At 40.3% G+C, this 27,540-nt stretch overlaps 1 protein-coding gene across 4 annotated transcripts; it reads left to right on the plus strand.

The window, feature by feature from the left end:
- UPF3A (UPF3A regulator of nonsense mediated mRNA decay) lies at positions 1-27,540 on the plus strand. 4 transcript variants are annotated; one of them, XM_075425513.1, is made up of 10 exons: positions 1-204; positions 2,350-2,456; positions 10,253-10,359; positions 12,884-12,982; positions 13,077-13,187; positions 16,680-16,735; positions 16,827-16,985; positions 18,749-18,909; positions 22,803-23,097; positions 26,082-27,540. In XM_075425513.1, the coding sequence occupies exons 1-10, from the start codon at positions 10-12 to the stop codon at positions 26,253-26,255; spliced, it is 1,464 nt and encodes a 487-aa protein (XP_075281628.1). In that variant the 5' UTR covers positions 1-9; the 3' UTR covers positions 26,256-27,540. The 4 variants fall into 4 exon arrangements, with proteins under 4 accessions (XP_075281628.1, XP_075281655.1, XP_075281646.1 ...); XM_075425540.1 differs by having other exon boundaries at positions 22,803-22,877; XM_075425531.1 differs by having other exon boundaries at positions 22,803-23,041; positions 26,082-26,236.

The following is a 27,540-nucleotide window of genomic DNA, read 5'->3' on the forward strand; positions in this document are numbered from 1 at the left end:
GGCGGCTCCATGTGGTCGGAGCGGGAGGCTGGGCCGGGGCTGATGCGGGGCGGCGGCCGCGAGAAGTGGCCCATGGACGTCCCGCTGTGCCGCAACCCGGACGCTCCGCCGAATCCGCCGCCGCCTTCCTCGCCCTCCCCGCTGTCGCCGCTTCACCCGGCGCCGGGTAAACAGCGAGATGAGAAAAAAACGGCCCTGAGCAAAGTGAGGGGGCGCGAGGGCAGCGGCGGGGCGCGCGCGGGGGCCGCGGCCGGGCTGGGCCCCGGGGCTCTGCGGGGGGGAGGAGGGTCGCGGTGGGGAGCGTCTGCGGGGGGTGAGCGGGAGCGCGCGGTGAGGAGCGTGGCGCGGGCAGGGCCCGTTCGGCAGCTGGAGTCTGGTTGCAGGGGGCTCCGGTGCTGCGGGGCGAGGGCGTTCCGTCGGTGAAGTGTTCCGAGATCCCCGGCAGCAGCAGCGCTGCCAGTTTGGGTGCCTGTTCACCTGTCGTGCTTCGGAAATGAAGACTGGCTGTTGGCTGTGGCAGGGCAGCTCCTGCAAGGGCAACAGCGCTTCTCGCTCCCTGGCTTTATTCGAGCCCTTTTCAAAGATCAAAGAGTGGTTTGGGTTGGGAGGGACCCTACAGATCATCTAATTCCAACCCCCCGTCATGGGTCAGGGACACCTTCCATGAGAGCAGGCTGCCAGGTTCCAGATAGGCAGTACTGTGAGATTTGATTTAGTCCCATTTTCTAAACTGGAAAACCGAAGCGCTGAAAACCACCATAACCTAAAGTTTTTAAGTCAAGTTAAATTCAGATATTGGCAAGAAGTGGAAATAGGTTGTCTGAAGCCTGATGGCCGTTTGACAGCTTTGTGTGCTGGCGTCATTCTTGCCCGAGGGTTGCCATATGGCTTCCTGGCCGTTGTTATTGGCCAGTTGACCTGAGTGTGGTGGGTTGATTGTGGGTGGGTGGCTGCCAGGGCCCCGGCCAGCTGCTCCCTCACTCCTTCCGCAGCAGGGCAGGGGGAGAAAACAAGGTGAAAAAACTTGTGGGTCGAGATAAAGACAGGGAAATCGCTTACAGATTGCCATCACAGGCAAAACAGATGCAACTTGAAGAAAATCAACCTACTTTATTGTTAATTAAAAAAAAAAATAGAGTAGAATGGTGAGAAACAAAGAGTAAAACTAAACCATCTTCCCATCCCCCTTCCTTCCCAGGTTCAGTGTCCTTCCTTCGTTCCATCTCCCTGCCCTGCCTCCACACGGCATGGGGGAACGGGGAATGGGGATTGTGGGCAGGACATAACGGCTCCTCTCTGCTGCTCCTTGCTCCTCACGCTCTTTCCCTGCTTCAACGTGGGGTCCCTCCCGTGGGATACGGTGTTTCATGAACTGCTCCAGCGGGGGTCCCTCCCACATGCTGCTGTTGTTCGTGAACTGCTGCAGCATAGGTTTTCTCCGTGGGCTGCAGTCCTTCGGGATGAACCTGTTCCGGCATGGGCTCTTCTCCACAGGCTGCAGGTCCTGCTGGAGAACCTGCTCCAGCGTGCGCTCACCACAGGCTGAAGCTCCCTTCAGGGCACCTCCACCTGCTCCGGCGTGGGGTCCTTCCACGGGCTGCAGGTGGAGATCTGCTCCACCATGGTCCTCCATGGGCTGCAGGGGAACAGCCTGCCTCACCATGGTCTCCTCCAGGGGAATCTCTGCTCCGGCACCTGGAGCACCTCCTCTCCTCCTTCTTCACTGACCTTGGTGTCTGCAGAGCTGTTTCTCACACTTTTTTCCTCTCAGTCCCCTGTCTCACACTGTGTCGTGCAGCCTTTTCTGTCCTTTCTTAAAGAAGTTTTCCCCAAGGCACCACTGCGGCGTTCAGCCATGCCCTGCGGTGGGGCCATTGGAGCCGGCTGTGTCTGGCATGGAGCAGCCTCGGCCTCTCCTCACAGAGGCTGCCCTGCAGCCCCCCAACACCAGCACTTGGGCACGCAAACCAAATATGCTAAGATACCGTTGGAATAAAAGACTTAAAAGTTAGTTTATTTTAAAAGAGATACTGCAAAAATGTTGTGAGGTCAGTGTCTGATTTTTGCTGTTAACATCTTTTGTTATTGGCTAAATTACAGTGGTTCTCAAGCTCTTCATCAGAATGTTTCTGTTACCCCAAAATTTTACAGTGTTAGCAGAAACTGAGATAGGGAAATTGTTCTGTCTGTCAACAAGTCCAAGAATGTAAATCGCTAGAAGGCTAATGCTCCAGCTGAAGTTCCCATTTTGAGGAAGAGCTTTTAAAGAGGAGTAATATTATTTGTTTAATCTCTTTCTACAGTATTTACATCAAAGATAAATATCTTTTTTTTTTTTTATATGTGCAGGTAGTTATTCGACGGCTTCCTCCTTGTCTAACTAAGGAGCAACTGGAGGAACAGCTACATCCTCTGCCTGCCCATGATTATTTTGAGTTTTGCACTGCTGATCCCAGGTGAGGATGAGCTGTTTGTGCAGGTCTTCAGGTGCTTAAAACCTAATTAAGGTATTTAGGACATACCAAATCACATATATTTTCTGTCAAGCCCTTTTTGTTAGTTACTGAAAATACTTGTGAAAAGCTGAATACATATGCAGAGACAATGCATTCCTGCCCTTTTCTTCTACACCGGTGATTTTAAAACAGAAAATTTTTGTGTATGAATAGGACGTAATTTTATTTGAAACTCCGATGTTTCTTTTCACTTCTCATTGGTAAAATGCAGCAGACTATTTATCAGCCAGACTGTTTGTCAGCTGTGAGAAAGAGTCTGGCTAGGGCAAATATCACCAGTTTTTTCATGAGTGCCTTTTGAGCTTAGTTTCTTTGTTTGCTTACGTGTTTTTGTATTTATTTCATAGTTTTTCAAATAATCCAGTTTTGCTCATTTTTGTCTCATTCAAAACAACAAAAAAGTAGTGGTTGGTTTAAAATAAATCAGAATTGCTAGTATATTTATATGATTTACTCAGTATTGCCATGGTAAAATACGATTCCCTTTTGAACAAAACGATTTCTAGAAGAGAAGGAACTTAAGCATTAAAATAAACAAAACACCTTGTATGCTACATCTGCACTATTCTGAATAACTAGAGTGTAAGATCCATCTTGCCTGTCTTCGTCTCTGTTGGTGTGCGGTTAATCATCCTCCACAGGCACCAGATTCTTTCTGTTGACTACAGAGGAATCCTGGATGTTTGTTGCTGACCACCTTTTAAAGTCAAGGGAGACCTCACCCAGAGCAGATAGCCTTTCCTTTGTGGGGAATTGTGTGTGGTAAATTGCACTTGGAACAGTCTAGTCCCTGGGCTGATTTTATTTGAAAGCGTACTGCCACTTCTTGCCACCAGTGTGTTATTAGACGGTTAATTCTTGACTGTATAGGGTCTCTCAGAGTCAGTTTCACAATCAGGAAGAAACAAATCTCTATTTAGTGAAACTTTATGGCAGTTGCCTGACCTAGGTAGTTACATGTACCTGCAGCAACAAAATAGTAGGTCCTTCAGCTTTCCTGTTAGAACCACAAAGGCTGTGAAGTTAGGAAAGAGGAGCATTTAGTCTGATTGAAAATCTTTGTAGTTAGTTAACATTTCTCTTCTGAACCTTGTCATCTGTGTTTCCAAATGGGTTTCTTGAAGTCCCAGCTGTTCATTTGATAAGAGGAAAAGATCAAAGGCAAAGCAGAAATTCTCTGAAGAAGAGAGTCTCTGTCGTCAGTGTGTTTAGCTGCACAAATGCTAGGGAACAGTTAAAAAATTACGATTTTAATTTTCCAGAACAATGGTTAGCATAAGAATTCAGGGAGTCAGCCGTCTTAGGAAGGCACTGACAACAGTTGTACATACAAAGTTTCATTTCCTGTCTACTTCTATGTGATGAAATTTGGAGTACTCAGAAATCTTCTTGTCCACTCATTTTATTGCATCCATGTCAGGTTGCTGATGAAAGATAATGTGTCTTTTCTCACATGGTGTTATTTGTCATATACTTTCATATAGCTAGGGACAGAACATTATGTATATATAAAAGTTTGTTAGATCGCATGTATGACACTAGTTCATTCTGGTAGAGGGATGAGGACGTGCTTAAAACACTTTGAAAATTCGTTTTCCTTGAGCAGATCTTGGGGATTAAAAATAACAAGAAGTCTAAAGAAAATAAAGCTGTATTTCTTGTATTGATTTGCTGCTAGAGTTCAAGATGCAGCAAGCAAAGAATACACATTTCTAAACTTCTTTTTGAACAATGAAATATCTGATACATGCTACTTGGATTGTCAGTTTCCTTGAGTCCTGTGTATGAGCCTTGTAATAAAATAATGATCTGGGAGAAAGATGTTCTCTTCCTCTTGAGTTTTGAATTCTTGTTCTCTTCTGCAAATTTAAACTCGCTAGAAAAAAGTGTTTTCATCTAAGTTTGAATTTTTCAGCATGAACTGTTTTTGGTTTTTTTTGCTTAATCTTGCTTCTGAAAAATTATGCTTTCATACAAAAGATGTAGTTTTTCAGAATGGGTTTTTGTTTACATGGTTTGTATGGCTGCAACTTCTTTCAGGAAACTACGAAGTTTAAATGGGCATTTAGCTGCAGTTCTGCAGGGTATTGGCTTGACGGATGATTTGTTCTTCGACTGGCCCAGGATCACCTTGCCTGCTTTGCCCCCTGTGTTTGAATGCTGACACATACTCATGTACATCTGTTCATGACTTAACTCTTGACATGTTCACGCACTCTAGAATATGCAGTAAACTTTCAGAAATAGTGAATTAGAGATGAGATTAATACAGTGAGTTTTAGTCTCCTCTTATCCATCAGAGAACTCTTTTGTGAGTATAAAGCATTGTGTTGCAGTAATCTGTCATGTTGTGGACAGTTCACAGCATTTCAGAAAACTCTCTGTGAGTATGTGTTCGTGCCATTCCAGCTAACGGGAGGAGCTGGGGGATAAGGTGGGCGTGTTCTCTGTGCAGTGCCCTCTGTCTTTCACCGATGAGCTTTTTTCTAGATCCTGTACCCTGTGCAGTGGCAGCCAATCCAGAGAATTCAGTGGTAATAAAAACATGGGAAGATCGCAAGCAAATTTCACATTGCCTAACAAGAGAATGAGAGAATGATTTGGAGAATGATTTGTAGAATTTCATTTGATTAAGTAATGTCATTAATGTGTAACACTTTTTCAGTGACATCGATTTCAGTAAAATGATTTCAGAAAGTGACTTTTGCATCGTGTTTCATTCATTTTTTCAGATTCATGTATTCACTGCATTACATTTGTTCTCTCTTGTACGTTGACACCAGAATAACAAGCAAAACATTGTTTCTGTGACTTCAGCCATGTTTTTTGGATAGACACACCATCTATTGCTGATAATAAAAACTCTGCCTTCCTGACAGTGTATCTTGTTTTCAGGCTCCAAACGTTTAACAGTTTTTTTTCCCAGATGCTCTTTTTTGTCTGCATGTAAATGTTTCTGAGTCATCTAAAACCTGAGTCAAGTGATTGAGCTCTGGTCCTGCAGGACTTTGGTAATCCCCTTGGACTGGCATTCAGTGCTGAGTGCTAGGGCTCGTTAGTAGTGTTGTGAGGTTATAAAAGTAAAGAGATCTGAACAGGAGCTTTGCTTACGTGAAAGCCATTCAAACAGGCGATGCCATGTTGTGTATCGCAGGCAGCGGTTAAGCTTCTTGCAAACAGCACTCCTCCTTTGTCCTTTATAACTTCTTCCCAACATTTTGCTCAGGATTATTGTAGGCAAATAGCATAAATGTTGTAGCATGGCAGTATGCACCCAGAAACTACAGCTCTGAAGGGGCAGCACCTTCACAGCTTCAATAGAACCGCCACTACCATGTTCTGGATACAATGAGTGACAGTCTGTCATCACAGCTGCATCGTCTTTCTGCTTCTCCACTGATGGGCAAATTGTGCTCATTTATTTCTGTAAAAAGGAAAGGCTAAGTTAATTTAAAATTATGCCAGTTCCATCCACTGTGTGAATGCCCACAGAAGGTGAGAGACAAGAGGATGAAGGCCAGTGGATTTTAGCTTGACATAACAATGTAGATGATGAGTTATCTGTTAGATCAGAAATTATGTGTTACATGAACAGATGGAGGAGTTTATTTAATGTTCCAAAATTCAAATGTAGAGATCTATAAATTTATCTACATGTAAGTATATACGTTTATATATATGTACACACACCATTATTGATAAGTTCGTAAGTATTTTTACTGAGATAAGATGTCTGCTTTTGTAGTTGACATGTTGCTGTTTATATTGTACATAACTATTTAAAATTACTTTCCTGTATACCATTCCCTTTACACAATTGCATTAAAAGATACTTTGTAGAAGAAGTAAACTATTAGAATGTGTTTGTTATTAAAGTTACTATCAAAGTAAGGGTTTAAAGAGATGATAGACAAAGTATTACAGAAATACATGTAACCTAAAAGATTGAATTATCTTGAATGCACAGCAGAAGACAGACTAAAGAAATGTGTATAGTCAGACTCATCTGTGTTATTTGCATAGAGATTACTCTAAAGTGATATCCCCGAGATGCCAACATGATGTGCAGTGCATCTGTCCAAAACATGATGTGGATGGAAAGCAGCATTCTAGACAGCAAACATACGGCAAAATAGAAGCAGCTGTCTGATTACAAAACCAGCCATGCAACCTCAACACTGACTTTCAAATCCCAAATGAATTCTGTGCTGGTAGATACTTAAAAAAAGGAGGAGGTGCACAGAGTCCAGTGGCCCTTCTGTAGGACTCAGCTGGAAAGCAGAATCCTGAAGAGCAAAAGCTGTATTTTATCCAATAACTGCTGAATATAAAGTAGAAGAGCAGAGCAGGACTGTTTCCTCCTGGGAGAGGGTATTAGCTACAGTGTTCCTGTGGCTCTGTGAAGCCCTGTGCGTTCTTTGCTGCGCAGTCATGCTGGTGGGTTTTCAGTGGATAAGTGAAGAGGGAATCCAGGGTGGGTGGAGGTGTGAGAGCTGCAGTTGGAAGTCGGGTGTGCAAAATCCAGAGTGAGAGACAGTATTTCATATGCAGGCCACCCCGAAGGATGTCAAATTCGATACATTCAGTTAGCTTCCCATTTAGAGAGCAAATTTTATGCTTTTTTTTTTTTTGGCACACTGTACACTTTGCTGGGTAAAAAGCCGAAGACATGAGTCTGAAACACACGCGAGTCAGGCTTTTGTACGCTAAGCACTCTGACTTCTAACTTGCTTGTGTATTTCTCATATGAGAACCAACTCTTTATTTGTAGAAGTGGCTTTATCAGAGAAGGAACCTGTGATTGCTAAGCATTGTTGTAGCCATGTTTCTACAACATTCTACCTTGATACATAGCAACAATAATGGACAGACAGTCCTATTTATTGTGCTACTTGCATATCAATATCCTGCTGTGGACAAGTATGCTTTCATATCTTTGCATGTTTCTGCTGATGTGAATGAAGTTCTTGAAGATGTTAATAATGTATAGCAAGAACATTGGATCCTGTATTTGCAAGGCAAATTCTAAATCTCTGCTTTCTAGAGTTCCATTTATAAATTTCAGCCTCAGTTTTTTCTTACTAATGGATGCTAGATAACCATATCAAATGTTTCTCTGTTTCAAAAGATAATCAGTCTGATAAGCCTAAGCTGAAAATGTTAGAAAAATACGATGTTGTGTACCAGGAAAAGTTTGTGTTGCCAAAGCAGATGAAACAGATGGCTTTGATGTACAAGCTAAAGGAAACAAGGAAGGAAGAATTCTTTGTATTTTCAGTTCTATTGCAGATGGTTATGTGCCCAACCATAAGGTTCTAAGTTACTGCAGAAAAAAAAATCCAACTATGCAGTGAAGCTGTTTGCTGTGCACTGAGACAGAGGAGTGCCACAATAATGTAATGGCTGGGACACTTGTCTGGTCCCAGTCTTTGATCTGTGGGAAGTTTTAGTATTTTACAAAAACTGAAGATGACTAGAACACTGAAATAGTTATTTAGACTAGGGGCTGAAACTCAGTTTCTCAATCGCAGCTAATAATAATGGGCTGAAAAATAATGCTCCCTCAAGATTCCTGGTTTTCTCTTGTGAATCTTCAGCACCTCAGGTGTATAATCATATCAGTCAATAATATCAAGCCTCATTTAATTGAAACATCAAAGAACCTGAAATACAAGAACACTCGCATTAATATGGCAGAGAAGGAAGTTTAACTCTTCCTGGGAACCAGCAGTTATCGAAGAGACTTCTTCACCATTCCAGCCAGTAGGCAGCACAGAGACAGTTCTTCCAGCACAGCAATAGATTGCCACAATAAAATTTCCTCCTTTACATACACTTGTAGGCCTTTTTAAAAGTTTTTTTTAACTATGTAATTATGAAAAGTGTTACATTTCCTCTTTTTTTTTTTTGCTTTGAAACCGATGAGAGGAAAGCTGGCTTGTTTCATCTGCTTTACGTCTTGGTGGTCACTCCACAGCCACCCTCGAGATACCTTGTGTTGCGTGTGCAGAGTGGAGGTTTGCAACTCTGGTCGCGGAGGACTGTGCAGGGTTTGCAGAACTCCATGAGAAAACACAGCCACGTGCGATGATGTTGATTTGGTCAAGTTATCCAGAGGTTGCTTGCAAGTGGTCCAGGACTGTGTGGCATCTCTATAGGCTGTATCAGATGAGGGAGCGTGCCATGCCTGTAGCATCTGTTAGCAGTGCTTTGTGTCAGTAGCATAGCCTTAGCCATGCCTTAGCAGGCATTTTTGTGGTTACCTGCTTAAGGTTCACTCAGTGCTATTCCCATCCAAGAATGTCAAAATATAGTGAGTATATATGGATGGAACAGCTCTTCCTTAGAAGAGTATCTGCGTGCTGTAGAAATACTCCGTAGCTGGTATTTGCAAAACATCTAAATGAAAAAGTCCCTCTAGTGTTTTGTTAAACGTTTCTCCTGGCTACAATTATCAGACGCAAACTTGGTGGGTTTGCAGAATTGTTGGTTGGTATTGACAGCACTGCTCTTTAGGGTCATCTTCTAACACCCAGAGTGGAATCCTTATGGATACACGTTTGAAAAAGAAAAAAATCACTTGGTTTGTAGTAACTGTGTCGCTTTGAGCTGCCGTGTGTGGATCCTGTGGGACAACCCATATTTTTGCTCTTTCTCACTCATTGTGAAATCTGGTTCTGATATAGCTATGGGATTGAAATACAGTTGCAACTGTGTATGTTTCTTGTCTCCTGCTGCTGGTGATGAGTTTGGCTGAAGGCTGACCCTGTGTGGCAATAGTTGTGTGAACACAGGTGTTTTAAAGTTACGGACTCGTGTTTCAGAAATGTTAAAAAAACAGGTGTGATACTTAGCCATCATTGAAGGCAGTTTAAGCCAAACTTTTATATCACAGTTGCAGGGGTTTAAAGCGTGTACATGCCATGACTCCAAATAACTTAGCTGATGGGTGGTAATTTGTTAAATTACCTCAGTTTCATTGTGGTTGGTGGTGTGCCAACCCTGAGGTTTTTATCAGGCACATTAAACATTTACCCTTGGAGTGGGATCTATACCAATAAATTCTTGAAGAATCAGAATTACTTTAGGTAAGTACCTGTTCTTTCTTTTGCTAGAAATGCTTTGGATTTTCATGGTATTTTCACAGTTCTTCACAACTAGACATTGCATAGATATTGATACACATGTATGTCAGATGGAGTTTATTTATTTGTATATAATTCAGTGGGTTATCTTACCATTTATTAGGCTACTTAATCTTTCTTAAAGGTGGAAATCTCTTCAAATACAGTGACAGCTTGGCAACGGCCCTTTCACTGGGAGCTTTTACTTACCTAGTCCTGTTTCAACACTCATAAGAATTTCTTAGCATGCCAAACAACTTCCCCAAAAGCACTGCTGTTATTTGTATCTTAAATCATGACATATTAGACTTAAAGCTTTGGTCCTGTGCAATGGAAGCGTATGCTCTGCAATTTAGGTAGACAAAGCAAGCTAGAAATGTTTGTATCAGTTCAGAATACATTTCACAGTTGCATCCAGGAACTCAGTTGTTCAGTTGCTTTTTGTTTCATATATATGTAATTAGATGTATGTAAAGACTTTGATATGCATGTTTAAGGTAGCCGTTTTTCAAAGAAGATAAGAATTGCAGTGTGATCCTTCTAGTTTTACTTTTTTTCCTAGTCCTGAACAGAATAGTAAATAACAGAAAATAAAATTGTTTCTTGTTGCAGCCTTTATCCTCATCTCTACTCAAGAGCATACATAAACTTTAGAAATCCTGAGGACATCCTTCTTTTTAGAGATCGCTTTGATGGCTATGTCTTCATTGATAATAAAGGTTGGAATATTTGTAAGATACTAAATGTGTGTATATACATATACCATTTTAGAACATTAATTTATTTCCTTTTTGCTAATTATGCAAGTTTTTTTCTCAATATATAATCGCATAAAAATATATTAAAATCTAGCACTTAAAAGACGATGAAGTGCAAAATGTATTTGCCCATGCAGTCTTGTTTGTCTGTGTGGTATGCATGCTTTATCTGCATTCTTGTACCTTAAGCAATATGCTATCAAGATCCTATTAAGAGAATTATTTTACGCAAGCTTCACAACTTATCACAACAGTAACTGCATGTTGTGATGAATTGTTGCATCTTCAGTGTGTTTCTGTAAGATAAAGTTGTGTCACTTATTCCCATTTTGAAAAAGCAAAACAAAACTTGATTTCATCGTTTTGGTTGTCCCTTTTGAGATCTGTACAGCCTTTTTAGAGTATTTGCAGACATCTTCAGTTAAGCTCCAAGAACAAGCGTGACAAAATTGGTTGCCATCTTTAAAATGTTAGTCTGCAAAGGTTTGCCCAACAGTAGAGAACTCTGTAATGCAGGTGTGGATAAATCCAGGTCTCCTACAGTAGCATGAAACTGCCAGAGCCGAGAAATGGTGCTTTCCCTTTAGAAGTTCCTTGCTTCATTCATTCATACCTTCTGTAAAAAATCACGTGGGTTTTATAAAACAGATATAAATTTGTGGGTTTCTTTTATAGCGATTGTCTATTCTGTATGCTCAGTGTTGCAGAGGACTGCTATGAAAAGTAGTCCTGCCCACTCTTACCGGAGAGTTCACAGAATCACAGAATGTTAGGGGTTGGAAGGGACCTCTGTGGGTCATCTAGTCCAACCTCCCTGCCGAAGCAGGGTCACCTACAGCAGGCTGCACAGGACCTTGTCCAGGCGGGTCTTGAATATCTCCAGAGAAGGAGACTCCACAACCTCCCTGGGCAGCCTGTTCCAGTGCTCCGTCACCCTCAGAGGGAAGAAGTTCTTCCTCGCGTTCAGATGGAACTTCCTCTGCTTCAGTTTGTGCCTGTTGCCCCTTGTGCTGTCACTGGGCACCACTGAAAAGAGCTTGGCCCCATCCTCCTGACACCCACCCTTCAGATATTTGTAAGCATATATTAGGTCCCCTCGCAGCCTTCTCTTCTTCAGGCTGAACAAGCCCAGCTCCCTCAGCCTCTTCTTGTAGGAGAGATGCTCCAGTCCCCTCATCATCCTTGTAGCCCTCCGCTGGACTCTCTCCAGTAACTCCTCATCTTTCTTGATGTGGGGAGCCCAGAACTGGACTCCAGGTGGGGCCTCACTAGGGCAGAGTAGAGGGGGAGGAGAACCTCCCTTTAGAATTGATCTCTAAAGAGGCTGTCTGTCAAACTAACAAATTTCTCTTCAACATTACCTACCTGAGATATTTTATAGGTTTCTTAACTTAATCAGATTTGGATGGATTTTCCTAGAGATGGAGAACACCACTTTCCTCACAGTGTTGATTCCCAGATTTTAAATTCTGGGTGTTTTAGGTGAAAAAGTAGAACGAAACTATTTTTGAGATTCTGCCAAGACTTCACTTTGTCTAAATTAAGCACGTTCTTCAGTGTTATGCTGGACTGAAGCCAGAATATTCTGTACATTGGAAAACTGAGCTGGCCAGTTTGGCACGATTATTTGTGCAAATAAAGAGCAGAAGTTTTGATCGAAGGTGCCCTCTGGTGAGGCATGTGGCACATTGCGTTTATCAGGCTAAAATTAAAACACGGATTACCAGGTTCAATAAAGTTAACAAATGTTCTGGCAGATTCAAGCCAAGTTTTCAGTGGACTTGAGCAAAGTGTAATCTTGAAACTGCTGCAAGTGAAAACCAGGCGAAATTCAAAAGTCACACAGAGTTCTGACTCCAGTCCCAAGAAGAATCCCGTATTTAAAGCAGAATTCAAAACAAAGAATCCACGCCAAGAAACACAGTCAAGAAGTTGTGCAGTCCATCATAAACAAAAAAAGAAGTTTCACACAGTTCTGCATGTGGAGTTTTATAGTTATGGTTCTGAAAGAAGGTGGTATGTTTTATTATTGCGTGTTACACAGCGTTTACTTATTTTTTAAGCTTATAGGCAACAAATTTTTACAGAAGCAACTCAATTGTTTTAGACTAATTTCAGAGTAGTACTTATCACTTGTCAGGCTGAGATTTTATTTAAATTTTCCTTGTCAGTTAATATCTGTGAAGAATTAAAAGGGATTTATAAATGATGATGCAAGAATATTATTGTGCCACAGTAGTCATCTTCATTTGCACAGTCTGTGTTAGCATGTCAAAAATATTTATAATTAAAATGTATTTTGTTTTGAATCTAAAATACTGTTACATGTAATTTTTCATTAGAATTTTTAGATGGGATTGTAGAAACATTCACGTTCGATTTCAAGTAAGACTGCCTACACAAGTTTCAAGAGTTTTGAAAATCTTGCTTCAATATAAGGAATGTTTCTCCCCCCTCAAAAAATTAAGCATTGATCTCTTTTAAGGTTTGGAGTATCCTGCGGTGGTTGAATTTGCTCCATTCCAAAAGATTTCAAAAAAGAAGCTGAAGAAGAAAGATACCAAAGCTGGGAGCATTGAAGACGGTAAACATATTTTTTTGGCGTCACAGGGAAAATAGATTCCATTTCTGTCACGCATTGCAAAGTATTAACATAATTCAAAAATTTTTCTTCACAGATCCAGAATATAGGAAATTTTTAGAGAGTTATTGTGCTGATGAAGAGAAAATCTGTGCCAATCCTGAGATTCTTTTGGGAGAGATTGAGGCCAAAACAAGGGAACTCATTGGTCTGTTTTCTTGATTTTTCTTATTATTGAGAATATTAAATATCTTACATCTTTATGATATTACCTGCAAGAGCTGACCTGTTCAGTCTAACAGAGATTGAGATTACCACAGTTAAATTTTTGTTATCCATCCAAGTAGTGACAGGGAACACCCCACCTATTCCATTAAGTCTTCATGCAGAGAATCACTTGACTTGACTTGAAGTTTTGCATGCACAGTGGCTTCAGAAATAGGTCCTTAATACTTCTGAATGCTTACAGATGTATTAAAAGATGGAAGATTATTTTTAGAAGATGAAATAGCTGAATACCTAACAATCCCTGATATTAGGTGCTTTTATTGAGGAACATGAGGTGATTTCTCTTTGTTCTCATGGTCAAGATTCTGCAAAAGCTTTGAAAGTAAGGCAACACCTTGTTTTCTATATGCATGCAGCATGACTTTCACAGTCTCAGGGGCAATCTTTATTAAGCTCAACACTGAAATCTTCAATGCCAATATGCGGCTTTAAGGATGACATGGAATATTGATGTGCTGTATCTCCGAGTGACAACATGCACAACACTTTCCCTTGGTGTGACAATTGAGTAGGAAAAAAAAAATCAACCTTTGCTATTATTTCTTTACAGCGTAAAAGCAGATACCTCTTTTTATTAGAATCATAGAATCAAATCATAGAATCATTTAGGTTGGAAAAGACCTTAAAGATCATCGAGTCCAACCATAAACCTAACACTGGCAAGTCCACCACCACACCATGTCCCTAAGTGCCACATCTACACGCCTTTTAAATACCACCGGGAATGGTGACTCAACCTCTTCCCTGGGCAGCCTGTTGCACCACTTGATAACCCTTTCAGTGAAGAAATTTTTCCTAATACTGAATCTAAACTTTCCCTGGTGCAACTTCAGGCCATTTCCTTTTGTCCTGTCACTTGTTACTGCCGTTTGTGTGTTTGTCCCTGTCTGTGACAAGCATTTCTGTAGTGGCATTGATTACTCTTCATATGCATAAATTAATAGTTGACTGGAGAGATGTGGAACTTAAAGAATTTAGAGGAAATGGAAATGTTAGAACTATGGACATTTAGATAATATTTCTGTTATTGGTGAAACTTACTTGTTGCTTTTCTAGATAGGGAAGTTCCCCAAAATTTTTTATTTACTCCAGATCTTCCCTAGTATTTGACAGCAGAGCAAAAGCAGTCAAAATTTTCTAAGGAGTTTACAATTTACAAAAAGTTTGCAATTCCAAGAAAGCTTTATTGACTTGAAAATATTCTATCAATGGAAATTATTAGTCTTGAGAGTTGTAGATTTCTGACTAACAATATTGTCTGAAGGCAGCTTTACATTAGGAGTTTTAGTATTTTGTTTCTGTTAAATCACAGGAAATCAAATCAGTTGTTTTATTTTTTCTGCTGTTCAAAACTGCGATGATTGCTATCAATATAAAAACAAATATTACTTCAGTGGATAGCATGTTTATAGCAAAATTATGTGAGGGTTTAGTTGCATGTCCAGTTTCAAAGGTTTTACTCCTAAAGTCAATGAAAGACATGCCCAGGGCTTTGTTGGCAGAATTGGGCCTCACATTCTCAGCATTTCTCCAGGCAGTGTTACTGCAAACCAGCATGCATCACGTCAGATGTGTTAGCTCATCAGTTTCAGTGTGACAGAGAGATATAAAACAGTTTTCTTTGTAACAAGAGGCAGGTAAGGTCATTCTTCTGGTTTGTTTGTAGAGAACAAGGTAAAATATAAAAGTTATTGCTGACATAGATCTTCATTTTATAATTTATTTTCTTTTAAAATTCTTAAACATTTTAAGAAAAAACTCTTAAATTTTTATTTGCAGTAGGGCCCATAAATAAGATGGGTAAGATTCAGGTTTGGTAAACATTCTCTTTTGCCCTCCTCTTTGATAGTACTCCTCACACTGCCTCTCGCCCTTGAACTTCAAGTTACAATTTCTGATGCAACCTCTTGCATCACAGCCTTGGTCATGGCTAGAGTCAAGTTCTGGACTCCCAGTGCCGCATATCCTTTCCCCAGACTCCCCAGTTACAATTTATGATCACTTGCAGCATGTGAAAGTACCCAGAGGCAGACACTGCTCAGACAAGGGGAACTTACAGGAGCAGGAGAGAGGCAGAGCTGCAGATCTGAGAGACTCTTAGGGAGGGTTCTGGGGACCCAAAATTTGTCAAAAATTATGGGCAGGTGTGTGTGTGGGGGGAAGGTAACATGAGGAATCTAAGGATAGAGGGAGGAAGATCTCAGCAATCTTTTTTTGGTTGTTGCTTTTGACCAGTGATATTTGCTAAAATAAATGCTGAATCCTGTCAAGCCTTCCAATTCATAACTGCATAGCAAGGTTTTATCAGTAACGAATGATTTCCCTCAGGATATTCACACTTTAAAGACAAAAATAGTCAGATGGTTTTGGGGATATGAATTGTGCCTAGATTTTGACTATGCCATGTCAAATTTGATGAAAACTTTTTTAATTTCTTACTTTTTTTTTCCATTCCTTCTAAATCCTGTTGTGCATTCCAATAGCAACATTTTCTTCCGGCTTGAGGAAGAGTCCTATAAATAACTGTAGAGCAATTTCTAGTAGTAAAGATTTTCTGTAACTCTATCCTGGGACATTGAAGACTGACAAAGGTTGTAGTAACCACCCACAGCTATAAGTACATGAATTCAAGTTTGAATTCAACATTGACAGTCATGAATGCTATATGTGATATAAAATATTGATGATGCTCTCCAAGTTTTTGTAGAATTTGGGAATGATTCAGGCAGGTGGCTTAGGCTAGATTTCAGAGTGTGGAGACAGCTCTGTAACATAAGAATGGCTGTGTGATTCAGTAGATGAGGCATTTTGTTATTTGGGAAGCCAGAGTTTTATTGAATCTGCTGAGACTTTGCTGTGTAACCAGGGACAAACCACTTACCTGTCATTCATTCTGTTTTCCCTGGGAGAGGTGAATGCTAAATAGTAGTTAAATGGAAATGTTATATGAGAATTAAAATGTTCCCTTCATGGTGTACTTTGAAATCTGGGATCGAGGAGTGCTATGTGAGATTATAGTAATGTGGGCTGTATATGAACAGCAATATAGCTAGGTTTTGATGTACAAAATTGTAGGATTAGATTCTGAATAGATTTCTTTCCATTTTGGTAGATAACTGATGAGCAAGAGAAAAAAGCAGTTCTCTGAACTGAAAAGATGCTATTTTTAATTAAACAGTAAATAATCATGCAACATACCTCTGTTGCTTCTAACCCTAACAGCAAAAATCCAACAAAGTGTTTCTAAAATGGAATGATGGGAATACCTTCAAAAATATATAAAATAAATAGGATTATTAATTATTTACCTCACTTGCAGGTAAAAGTAGAAAACAGGGGTTAGTACTGAAGTAAAGAAATGAGTACGTATTTTAGGAGTTGAACACTATATCACAAATTTTTTGTGTTTTAGCTAGAAGAACAACACCCCTTTTGGAATATATTAAAAATAGAAAATTAGAAAAGCAGGTACGTTCAGACTTTTGCCTGAAGTTCAACATTTATGTTTCACATGGTTTTCCGTTGGACAATTTACAATTAATCATTTTGAAATCTTCAGAGAATACGAGAAGAGAAAAGAGAAGAACGAAGGCGGAGAGAATTGGAGAAGAAACGTCTGCGGGAGGAAGAGAAAAGGAAGCGCAGAGAAGAAGAAAGACGTAAAAGAAAAGAAGTGGAGAAACAAAGGAAGATTTCTGAAAAAGAAATAAGGATCAAGGTACCTTAATGAAAAAACCCCTATTTTTCTGTTGAAGTTATCCAAAAATTCCTTTGTTCGCTCTCTCAAACTGTTTATGCAGTGGACTACAGTACAGTGTGGAGATACCAAACCAGCTTTGACTGGAAGGGGAAGTAATGTAGGGCTTTGACTAAGTAGTGTTGAAAAAGTGTGACTAATTACCTTAGGTACAATGATGCGGTGATGCAGTTTTGGCAGGTAATTTGGATATCTGTATACAAGGCTGCCACATAATATGCCGACTTAACCTGACAGAACCAAGTTGTTCTGTGTGCTAACACCAAAAATACGGCTTTAACACTTTCTGTCGTGTCAAACTTCATCTACCCATATGTGCTGAGATTTTTTTGTGTTTATGCTCAGAACTGATTTTTTTTGAATAGCGTGCTTTAACGAAGTTACAAGTCTTGCTAATTTCAGGCTGTGCTGCCTTATAACAATCTGAATAGATGTGCTTTTAATGACTTCGCTTAGGTGGGTGCATTTTGTACTATGTGCGGGCATTTAAAACCTTATTTGTATAAGATGACATAGATGGAAACTACTCATCTGAAATAAATTTTGTGGTATTGGAAAGGTTTTATAGGCTGTTTTGAAGACGAAAATTGGTGTAAGAGTCTGTAGCTTAACACAGGGGCACACAGACTCACTCCAGATCTTGTGGTGGGGAGAAGCCACAGAGCTATGTATTTCTTTCCTCTTCCTTTTCTTTCTGAAAAACAGTTGCCTTCACCTGGATATAAAAAATAGTAAGTCCTGAAGCTGCATTACAGATTTTTCATGTTTAGGCATAAAGAAAAACGTACTAGAACTTCAGAAGAAAAGGGAATTATTCTTTAAAATGTATTACCCAAACCTGGTTGTCCAAAAGACTGCAATATGAATGACATATCTGTGGCAATGTGACCTTGAAAGCTAGTTCTGTCTCCTAAAGAAAAGGAAAATATTACCTGAGAGAAACATTACAGAAGTTTTAAATATTGGAGTAGAATAACCTGTACTCATTTCAGAAAAATTGGTAGAATGAAAAGACAGATGAGATGTTCTGCTTATTCGTGAAATGTTAGAGAATAGTTTGAGACAGTTGGTCTTTTTGTAAAGATTATTCCTCTAATGCTAGACGCTGCTCAAGCCCTGTGTGAGTTATTCGTTGTGAAAGGAACAGCCTTCTTGGAAATCTTCACCTCCAAGTTGAAAATGCAATGTGACCTTTTCTGCTAACATCGTTATTTTCTTCTCAGTCTAATTTTCTTTTAAGGTGTATTTATACTAAGCACCTACTTCTATATGCCAGTCTGTCCCAAGTAGTTCACATGTAACACATTTTATATATAATATTTCATGGAGTGAAGTATTAATCTTGCTCCTTTTGTCTTAGAGGTTCTGCTTTTTATTTTATTGGCAAGAACATTGAGCTCTGTTGTATGATTTCTAAGAAGTTGTAGACCATAATAGCTTTTTATATAAAACTTAGGAGAGAAAAGTAGGTAAGTGCTTTCTCCAGTATTCTCATCATACTTAAAAGTGTGCACTTGAATATGTGCTAATGACTACCACTCCATAGCAAAAGTAAACTGCCCTCTTTAAGTAGTTTTTTAAATTTTATACTTTGTAAAATATATTCGTAGCACTTAAATATCTCTGATTTTAATACATTTTTGATGTATTTAATATGTTGTTAAGATGTCTGTTACAACAGAGGAAAATAATTAGATGTCATAATAGAAATAAATATTTCTTAGCTTCTTAAGAAGCCTGAAAAAGCAGATGAGCTGGCCAGTGAAAAGTACAAAGAAAAAGATGAAGAAGCTGACCTTGAGGAAAACAAATGGGATAAATCACCTGGATCTGGGAGTATAAAATCCAAATCATTGGAAGGTTCACCAAAAGAACTTAAGGAAAAGTAAGTAATATTTATCATTAGGCTCCAAATTAGATCCTAAATGTTTTCATTTGGAGGCTTAAACGTGGTACAAGTGATGTGTTGGCTGGGCGTTTTGTCAGCAAGCAGTTGATTTCATTCTGCGTGTGAACAAATCTCTCACTGTCCTTTTTGTAAAAGGTGTTTAGCAGCAGCTTACTGACCTGCTGGCAGTATTAGTGGATGCAATTTGTTATTTGTGAAATGTTTTGAAATCCCAGATTGGAAGGATTTCTGCATGAAAAGTCATTCAGAGTTTCATTGTTATTTCACCTGCTCCCCATCAAGAGCTCAGGTAAGGCCCTCCTTCTATTACTGATGTCAAAGGCTAAATTGCCTCAGATGCCTGACTCTTCCATCACACTTTCTTCATTTTTGCTGCCAGAAACAGATAAATGTGTTTGTTTGATAAATGGGACAGTGGCAGAATAGTTAAGGTGTGAATGACAGCCTTATGGTAGATACATGCAGAAGGCTGTCTCTGTCTCCCACTGCCTTTTGTCTTGGATATGTAACAGTAGAAACAAGAAGTATAGCCCAGTTCTATAACTGCTGTAGCCTGGAAATGTACAGATGTTTTCAGCAGCTGGTTCTCTCTCTTGTCGTTTGGCACATGTGTCCCGTCACAAGCAGGATTCACCCATAAGATACGTAAGATACGTAACTAAGAATACTGTGCTGCTGTGGTAAACAATATTTTGTTCTTCAGTAGAGTTTTTCAGCCAAGCTCTCAAAAGTACTTTGCAAAATTAAAGAGCTGAATCTGAGATGTCATGTATATGTGCAACTTATACATAAGGACAGGCTTGAGCATTTAAATAGTTTTCCTAAGGTATTACATACACAGTATTAGAGGAAATTTGGGATTGTGCTCTAGGAGCCTTCTAGGCTACCTGCCTATTCTGAGTAGTTTAAATTTTACCTTCGTCCACTTAGGTTCTTGATTTTTATGAAAAGTATGCAGGAGCTGCAAATGTTCTCCTAATGGCAAATGGAAGAATAAAGAAACTTTGAACAGTGGAAAATAAAACTACTGAATTTGCTAATTCAAAAAAATAGTTTACCCATAATATCTTACACGCATTAGTCATGTTCTTTTGTCTCTGACTAAGGACTTCAAACATAGGCTCAGTGTTTCAGTATGTGGAGTATGTCCTGAAAATGCTGACAACTTCCATTTCCTACTCTCTAACGGAAATTGAAAATATTCAGCAACTCTTTCACTGATGTTCTTCAACAAAGGAAACAGAACAGGGTCAACAGAAACACTTGCAGGGGCAAGTCAGGTTTTTGCTAATAAGGCTTTTTCTGTATTAAGCTTTTGGTCGTGCCATGTAACATTTTTCCTGTTGATCCTGTAAGTTTAAGAAGGCATTAATGTAGATTTTCCAGGTGTAAAACAGAATCCTTTTGGCTGCGCAGATACAGTAAGTGTTACCTTGTCTTTCCAAATGCTCATTTCATTATGATTATTAGTGGATGTGATTAGGTAGCAAGCTATAAGCTATTTCAGCTGGATCAAGAATTAAAGTTGTAACTACTTTGTCACTGACTCAGAAATCAGTAATAAACTGTAACTTCCAGCTCTACATGCAGAAGACTGAAATGCCACTTTGAAACCATGTTTAAAGGCTCAGTAGCAATAGCTTTCTACCACAAATTAAAACCTCGCTAGGTGCATGGGTGTACATGGTCACATACGGATTTGAAACTACACCAAACAGAAGTGTGCTTCCATTCCCTTTGCTTCCATTCATTTCTGCTTTCTCTTTCTCTGGCTGTGTAACTTTCTCTTCTACCTATACTTTCTTATTGCTTACCCCGCCATTTCCTTTCCACCCTTGCTTGCTTCTTCGCTGTGATGAGGATGGTGAGGGGACTGGAGCATCTCTCCTACAAGAAAAGGCTGAGGGAGCTGGGCTTGTTCAGCCTGAAGAAGAGAAGGCTGCGAGGGGACCTAATATATGCTTACAAATATCTGAAGGGTGGGTGTCAGGAGGATGGGGTCAAACTCTTTTCAGTAGTGCCCAGCGACAGGACAAGGGGCAATGGGCACAAACTGAAGCAGAGGAAGTTCCGTCTGAACACGAGGAAGAACTTCTTCACTCTGAGGGTGACGGAGCACTGGAACAGGCTGCCCAGGGATGTTGTGGAGTCTCCTTCTCTGGAGATATTCAAGACCCGCCTGGACAAGGTCCTGTGCAGCCTGCTGTAGGTGACCCTGCTTCGGCAGGGGGGTTGGACTAGATGACCCACAGAGGTCCCCTCCAACCCCTACCATTCTCTGATTCTGTGATTCTGTGAAAGCTACTTCAGCCTCTCTTGAACTGGAGTTTGTGTGCCTGTCACCTGCCTACCTCCAGGCACTTCCATTCCTTCCTCACCCACAGTAACTACCAGGCAATGCCACAGCAACAGATCAAGGTGTGTCTTTCTGGCTTTTTGGAAGGGCATGCTCTGAGCCTTGCTAGGACTTGAAATTAGTGTCTAGAAGAGCATATTAAATATGAAACAAAGCTGCTTATAGCCACATACACCTTGAGAGCTAACATAGTATTTTATATGTATATGTATCTATGCTACAGGTACAGTATCTCTGTAACTGTGATTGATTCAGGTGTCTGTGACAGCTGGGACGTTGCTTCCACTTGGTGAATGTGTTATGCTGACACAAGCAGAGTCTTACAAAATGCTGAATAACTTACCTGTCTTTCGGGTTTTGTTGCTGGCCTCTAGCTCTTCCTGAGATGGGGACCCTGTCTTGGCAGCCCCGCCAATGCCCAAGTTCATGGCAGAGGCTGACAACTTTCACAGTTCTGTTATTAAAAAAAAAAAAGTTATCTCAAAGGATACACTTCTGTTGATATTAAACCATTCTAAACGAGAAGCATGTCACTATTTGATCACTACACCATTAGAAAGATCTCCTTCCTCTCTGATTCTGTCTGCCGATTCCCAAAATGTGAGCAGACTGTCAAAAGTAACTTTCCTGTTTCAGTTTTAAGTATTTGTACATATGTAATATATAAAAAAGAAACTGCCAGCATTTGCTCCTTTTAAAATTCAATCTGTTCTGTAATCTTTCTTCATTATTTGCAGTTTGGCTGCACGAGAGAAGTACCCGCTTGCTGAACAGGAACAAGGAACTGAATAAGAGAGCTGAGAATTGTATCAGACAGGCATCAAAATGTTGCAAACTAATAGTCTTTATAATATAAACCCATTGCAGCATAGCAGAAATTAAGTATTATGTTATGGTAAGGTAATGGTGTTTTGCCTAAATAAAATATGCAAAGGTAGGCTAAATTACTTGGAGACATAATAAACAAAAGCCTGGAACACACGTATTAATTTTCACAAATGCCTTTTGCAAGTTGCAGTGTCAGTGGAGAATTTTTGTTGAATAGAGTCATAAAACTTTACAGATTGGTGCACAATACCAGCACAGTTCCTTCAGGCCCTGAATGTTGCCATTCAAGGGAATACTCATACAGGATTCGCCTCAAGAACAGGCCACGAGAGCTAATCCTGCAGCATGTGTTTATGTGAAGAGGATTAGGAGACTATTTGTGGGACTGCGAAGAGGGATAAAAGTTGAAGAATGGGCCTTCCACAGCAGTTGCACAAATGTCCGATTTTGCTTGCAAAGCTTTGTCTGCTACTTTGAACTGAATGCGTAGTCAAGGGCCGGACATACATGGATGAGACATTCCGCAAAATTGCACATAACCCCTTTTTAATGAGAAGGAAACAGCCTGCCATACTATTGATCTAAATACTGTTGAAGTCAAAGGAAGGCTTTGTATTGTATCCTTCAACATCTCTTTTTTACTATTAATTGCTTGGATTTTCTTTCTTTTTATACATACTCGTAGGTCACAAAATGATAGTGACAAAGAGCAACGAGATTTGGAGAGAAGATTTCGAGAAAAAGAACCTGAAAGACAAAGGTATCGATCGGATGATGGCAGAAAGCATAGAACTCACTATGAGTTTGACAAGTTTGTGAGAAGGAATGAAGAAGAGCTGAAATGGGGGAAAGGATACAGCCAAGACAGAGGAAAGAAAGGGAACTACAACTACAGCTTCACTGTGGAGGCAGTAGACAAACTGGGTAAAGAGGACAAGTGTGATGACATGGCATCCAAAAAGGAGCGCATAAGAAATAAGGTTCTTTTATTCATTTAGGATAATCTTTCATTAGTTAAATGTGCTTCAAGATCACAGGTTTTACTTTTGCAAACTCAGCATAAAGATGCTTTTTCAGAAAAAAAGCAATTCTTTGTTCCATTTTCAGTAAAACCCAGACTTCTTTCTATTGTTATCAGAGGACAACAGCAGTTAAAATAAGTTAAGGTCACAGGTCTCTGGCTGTTCATATTTACAATAAGACTTTCTGTCTTCCTTTCAACCCTAGTGTTTTCAGAACGCTTTTCTTGGAAGCCTTGTGTTTTATGAGTGCATTAAAAATTGTTATACTTCTGATCTGTAGTGAAATTTAGAAACTGGCATACTAGTCTTTTACAAACGTACTTCAGCTACCCAGCTCATAAAGAATTACAGTGCGGATTGGCCAGGCATTGCTCGGTAGAGGAACCATAAGGACTTTAATAGCTAATTCAGAGACTGTTGTGTTTAGAGAGTGTGAATGTGGAGATTCTGCAGTATTGTGTACTCGCCAGTACGCAGAGGCTGTCATATGGTGAGGGTGAATTATCCTCACGGTCGTTGTCAGGGAAAGAGCATGTGCACAGCCAGTGCAAGCCGGGCCGGTAGCAGGTTGTGTAGCAGTCCCTTATTGTCTCCCAGAGACACGGGCATCATTTTTCTCAGACTGTCTGATTTCATGGGTGTGCGAGGGTCTTCTCAGGAGGCGGCTCTCCTTGTCACCCTCATTCTCTCTCCCTTCTGATCCTGGATTTTCTACAAAAGATGACTGAAGCACGGTTTTGTGTAGGAGTTTATTCTTGCATGTGAAACTCTTCTTTCAAACCAAGTGGCTGATCTGTGATGTGGGCTAAGGCTGCCAAGGAGTAAATTAGTCACGTGCGGAGTGAGTCGATAACGGGGTGTGCACAGAGCAAGTGTGGGTGGGCTCGCTCTGTGTGTCAGGGCTCGCTCTGCGTGTCAAGTCACCTTGTGCAAACACAGCAAGCCTGATATGCCCCGCTTTTAGTTTATGCACAGGGCAGCTGGGCAGTGTGGGTGAGATTTATCTGCATGTGCACAAGAGCCACTTTCCACACACACCATCAGCTCAAGCTGTAGAGAAGTCAGAAAAATGGCTGCCTCAGGAACAGGAAGGTGGAACAAGCAATTTTCTTCACGCTTGCCACGCAGCACTTGAAATCTGGTGAAATATCTGCAACCGTGGAACTGGGTGGTGGGTCTTGGGGGCCTTTTGTCAAGCCTTAAGAAGTCGCCTCTTTATTTTTTTATTCCCATTGCACTTCTGGTAGCTTGCTGGGTCTCTGGATTAGTCCGCACTTCAAGCACTAGATTTGTTCCCTAAACAAAATCAGCAGTATCAGTAAAGTTTTTTTTCAGTGTGGTGACTTTTTTCCTTAGAGTACTTATCACGTAGGTAAGAGTTAGGGGTTGAGTTTTCCAACTTACCTTTAGAAATAATAATGCGTGCACCAGTTTTTAGACAGTGTTCGAGCTTCTTTCTGAAGTTTTTAAGGGTTAATTAGAAAATAGGAAATGTCCAGTGCAGGTCACAGTTATGCTAGCTTTCAGGCAGACTGTGAGGTACAGAGTCTGTGATCTGAAAAATCATTTGGACCCTTTGCCGTAAACTCTCCAATGGGCGCTGCTTGTCAGAGGATCTAGTTTTATGTGGCTGTGATGTAGAGAGATGGGTGTTACGCATTGCCTACCACGCTACAAAGCACTAACTAGAATGATCTAGTTGTATGGCCCAGTAGTGAATCTTGATATCTGGTCTAAATAGATGGAGAAAAAAGTAGAGCAAGAAAGACAAGGGTGAAGGAAAAAGAAAGAAAAAGAGAAAACGCATATTGGGAAGAAGAAAAAAGAATGAAAGAGCAAAAGACCCGAATGACTTCAAATTATGAAGGCGATTGAAATTAATACACTTTGAAGTTAGACAATTTCAGTGCTCTGCTACTGTCTTAAAATTGGCTGTTTAATTTTGTTTGCTCAACTTAAGACAATACTTTGGTCAAAAAGCACAGGTTTTGGTGAACGGGTTGTTTTATAACATTAAAAACTGGTATTTGCAAGACTAAAACACTCTTAACTAGGAAAAGACTTGTTAAGCATAGCTTCTAAGCAGTATGGTTTATTATTGATATTTGAAGAATAAAAAGTGGTCTCAAGAGCTATGGAGCATCACCATTGGCAAGTTTGAGGTGTCTTTGCCTTGTAAAGAGGCTCCTTCTTCCGTTTCCCGGTGATCAAATCAGCGTGCGTATGATTGGGTTACTCACAAAGCCTGCGCACGCTCCAGTTGCACTGACTTTGTTTATTATCAGTGGGTGAATTCCCCTGCTCTCGTACTCAGTGCGGAAGGCATGGTGAAGTGGAGCAATAACTGTGCAGTTTTATTCTGATCGGCACTGTTAAAATCTGCATTCCATGTTTACGCTGTGGTAGTGATTCATGACTTCGAGTAGCAGTGCACACATAGCAGTTGGTCAAGTTCACTCGAGGATGATTTTCTGGCTGTTACCCGCTACACTGTTCTCTGGCTTGTCTGATTTTTTTATGCTTATATTTAATATTTCTCATTCATCTGTGGGGTTGCAAGTGCGCAGGCTATAGTTCTTCCCAGTTGGTATTAGTGAAGGTAGCAACATGAGCAACATTTTTCAGAGTTTTACCTGTAATACCGTGTTTGATAATTGTCTGCAGTGTTTGTCCTCATTTACATCAAATGTATCACAGGATCTTTAATTTTTACAGCTTGCTTTGTTTATTCAAAATGCTTGGCTCCCAAGAATACTGTTACAAACAAGACAGATGTTAAATACTTAGTCAATTTTCATTACACTCCATTTTTTTCCTGGGCCTTATGAAATGTAAAGTGATTTAACACAAAATCTGCTTTCTTCACAAACATTCATCACTTTAAAATCCCACATACGTATCCCACACGTCTCAGGGTGCTAACCACATCTCCTTCCTTCTAGGATCGCCCAGCCATGCAGTTATACCAGCCAGGAGCTCGCATTCGGACCCATACGGGATCGACCAGTAAAGCCTATGACTGCAGTGGGAAATCCTTTGAAGATGCTCTTGATAAAAAGTACGAGGCAGATAGTTCAGCTGGAGGTGGTTCTGAGAAGAGCGAAGAAGCAGAATAAAGCCAGCCGGAGGAAAGACTTGTGAGAAGGGATGAACTTGAGGTTCCGTGTCGTCACCAAAAAATCCATAGGGCTGTTTCAGAACTCCACCGGCAATCGCACCAATGGAATTACAGTAGCTCTGCCTCTTAGTTGCTGTAAAATAAAGGGAAGAGTGACTGGAGACGTATAAAGTATCTGACAGCAAAGGAGCATAGTTGCTTTTTTACAAAAAACAGTGCAAGCACTATTTGCCTAATTTAAAAGCAGTTCAATATTTTATTAGACCTACCTTGGAAAAGAAAACCTCTCATAGTTTTAAAGGAGTATTTATATAAAACTTTTCAGAAGCTGTGTCACCTTTTCAAGCCTAAAGGAACGAAACGTAGATTTGCATCAGTTGGAAATCTGAGGCACTTTAAATGTTTTCGGTGCATGACGCGAGGGTCACAGGACCCCTTCCCGCAAGCGGCCGCCGCAGGGGCTGCGGCGGGGGGGGGGGGCCCAGTCGGGCTCCGCAGGGCTGGCCCGGGGAGGAAGCTCTGGGGCCAGCGGTGATTGCAGGAGGAGGCCCGCGGTTTGCACCGTTGTGAGAAATGTCCGTTGGTGTCTGTACCTCATTGTGTTTACACTGTTTTTCAGTGAACTATAGCGTCAGTTCAGTGTCAGTAAAGCCACCAGTACGTTGTTAGAGAGTTCTGTCATTTTCTGAGCCACTTTCGCCTTTTTTGTTTTAATAGATTCTTGTGCTTAGAACAGAAGGAAGCTAACACAAGCCTCGGCACTTAAACGATGTATCTGGTTTTAATAAATTAGCTGTTTTTTATGTTTTTGACACGGACTTTTAAAAAAAAAGTGGTTGTACAGTGATGACTTTTTATATGCTAATGTTTCTTATAAGTTGCGGTTGCAGGATTTGGAAAATATGTGATACATGAATGTTCTGCAGTTCTGTTTGTTAATAAACACACATGAATGTCAGCTGCAAACTACCGTTTTGTAAGATCTAGGCCAAATTCTGCCCTCTGATGCAGGCACAAATGTATATGTGTGTGTGGATATATAGATCTTCATTGGTTTCAATGATAGCCGCATGTTTGCAGAAGGGCAGCACATGTTCACTTTGTCTTTGATGGCTGAAAATGTCTCGGTTATCTGAAACTGAGACCTGCTTTGTCACTGAAGGTAAATAGTAAGATATTAATTTATTTTTACATCCTCTTTGAACATTTTATTATTAAGCATAATATCTAATTGTTCTAGGCGGAAAAATTATTTATTGTATTTTCCCAGATATTAAGCATTA

Source organism: Opisthocomus hoazin, chromosome 1, assembly GCF_030867145.1.
Source record: "Opisthocomus hoazin isolate bOpiHoa1 chromosome 1, bOpiHoa1.hap1, whole genome shotgun sequence".
Lineage (NCBI taxonomy): Eukaryota > Metazoa > Chordata > Aves > Opisthocomiformes > Opisthocomidae > Opisthocomus > Opisthocomus hoazin.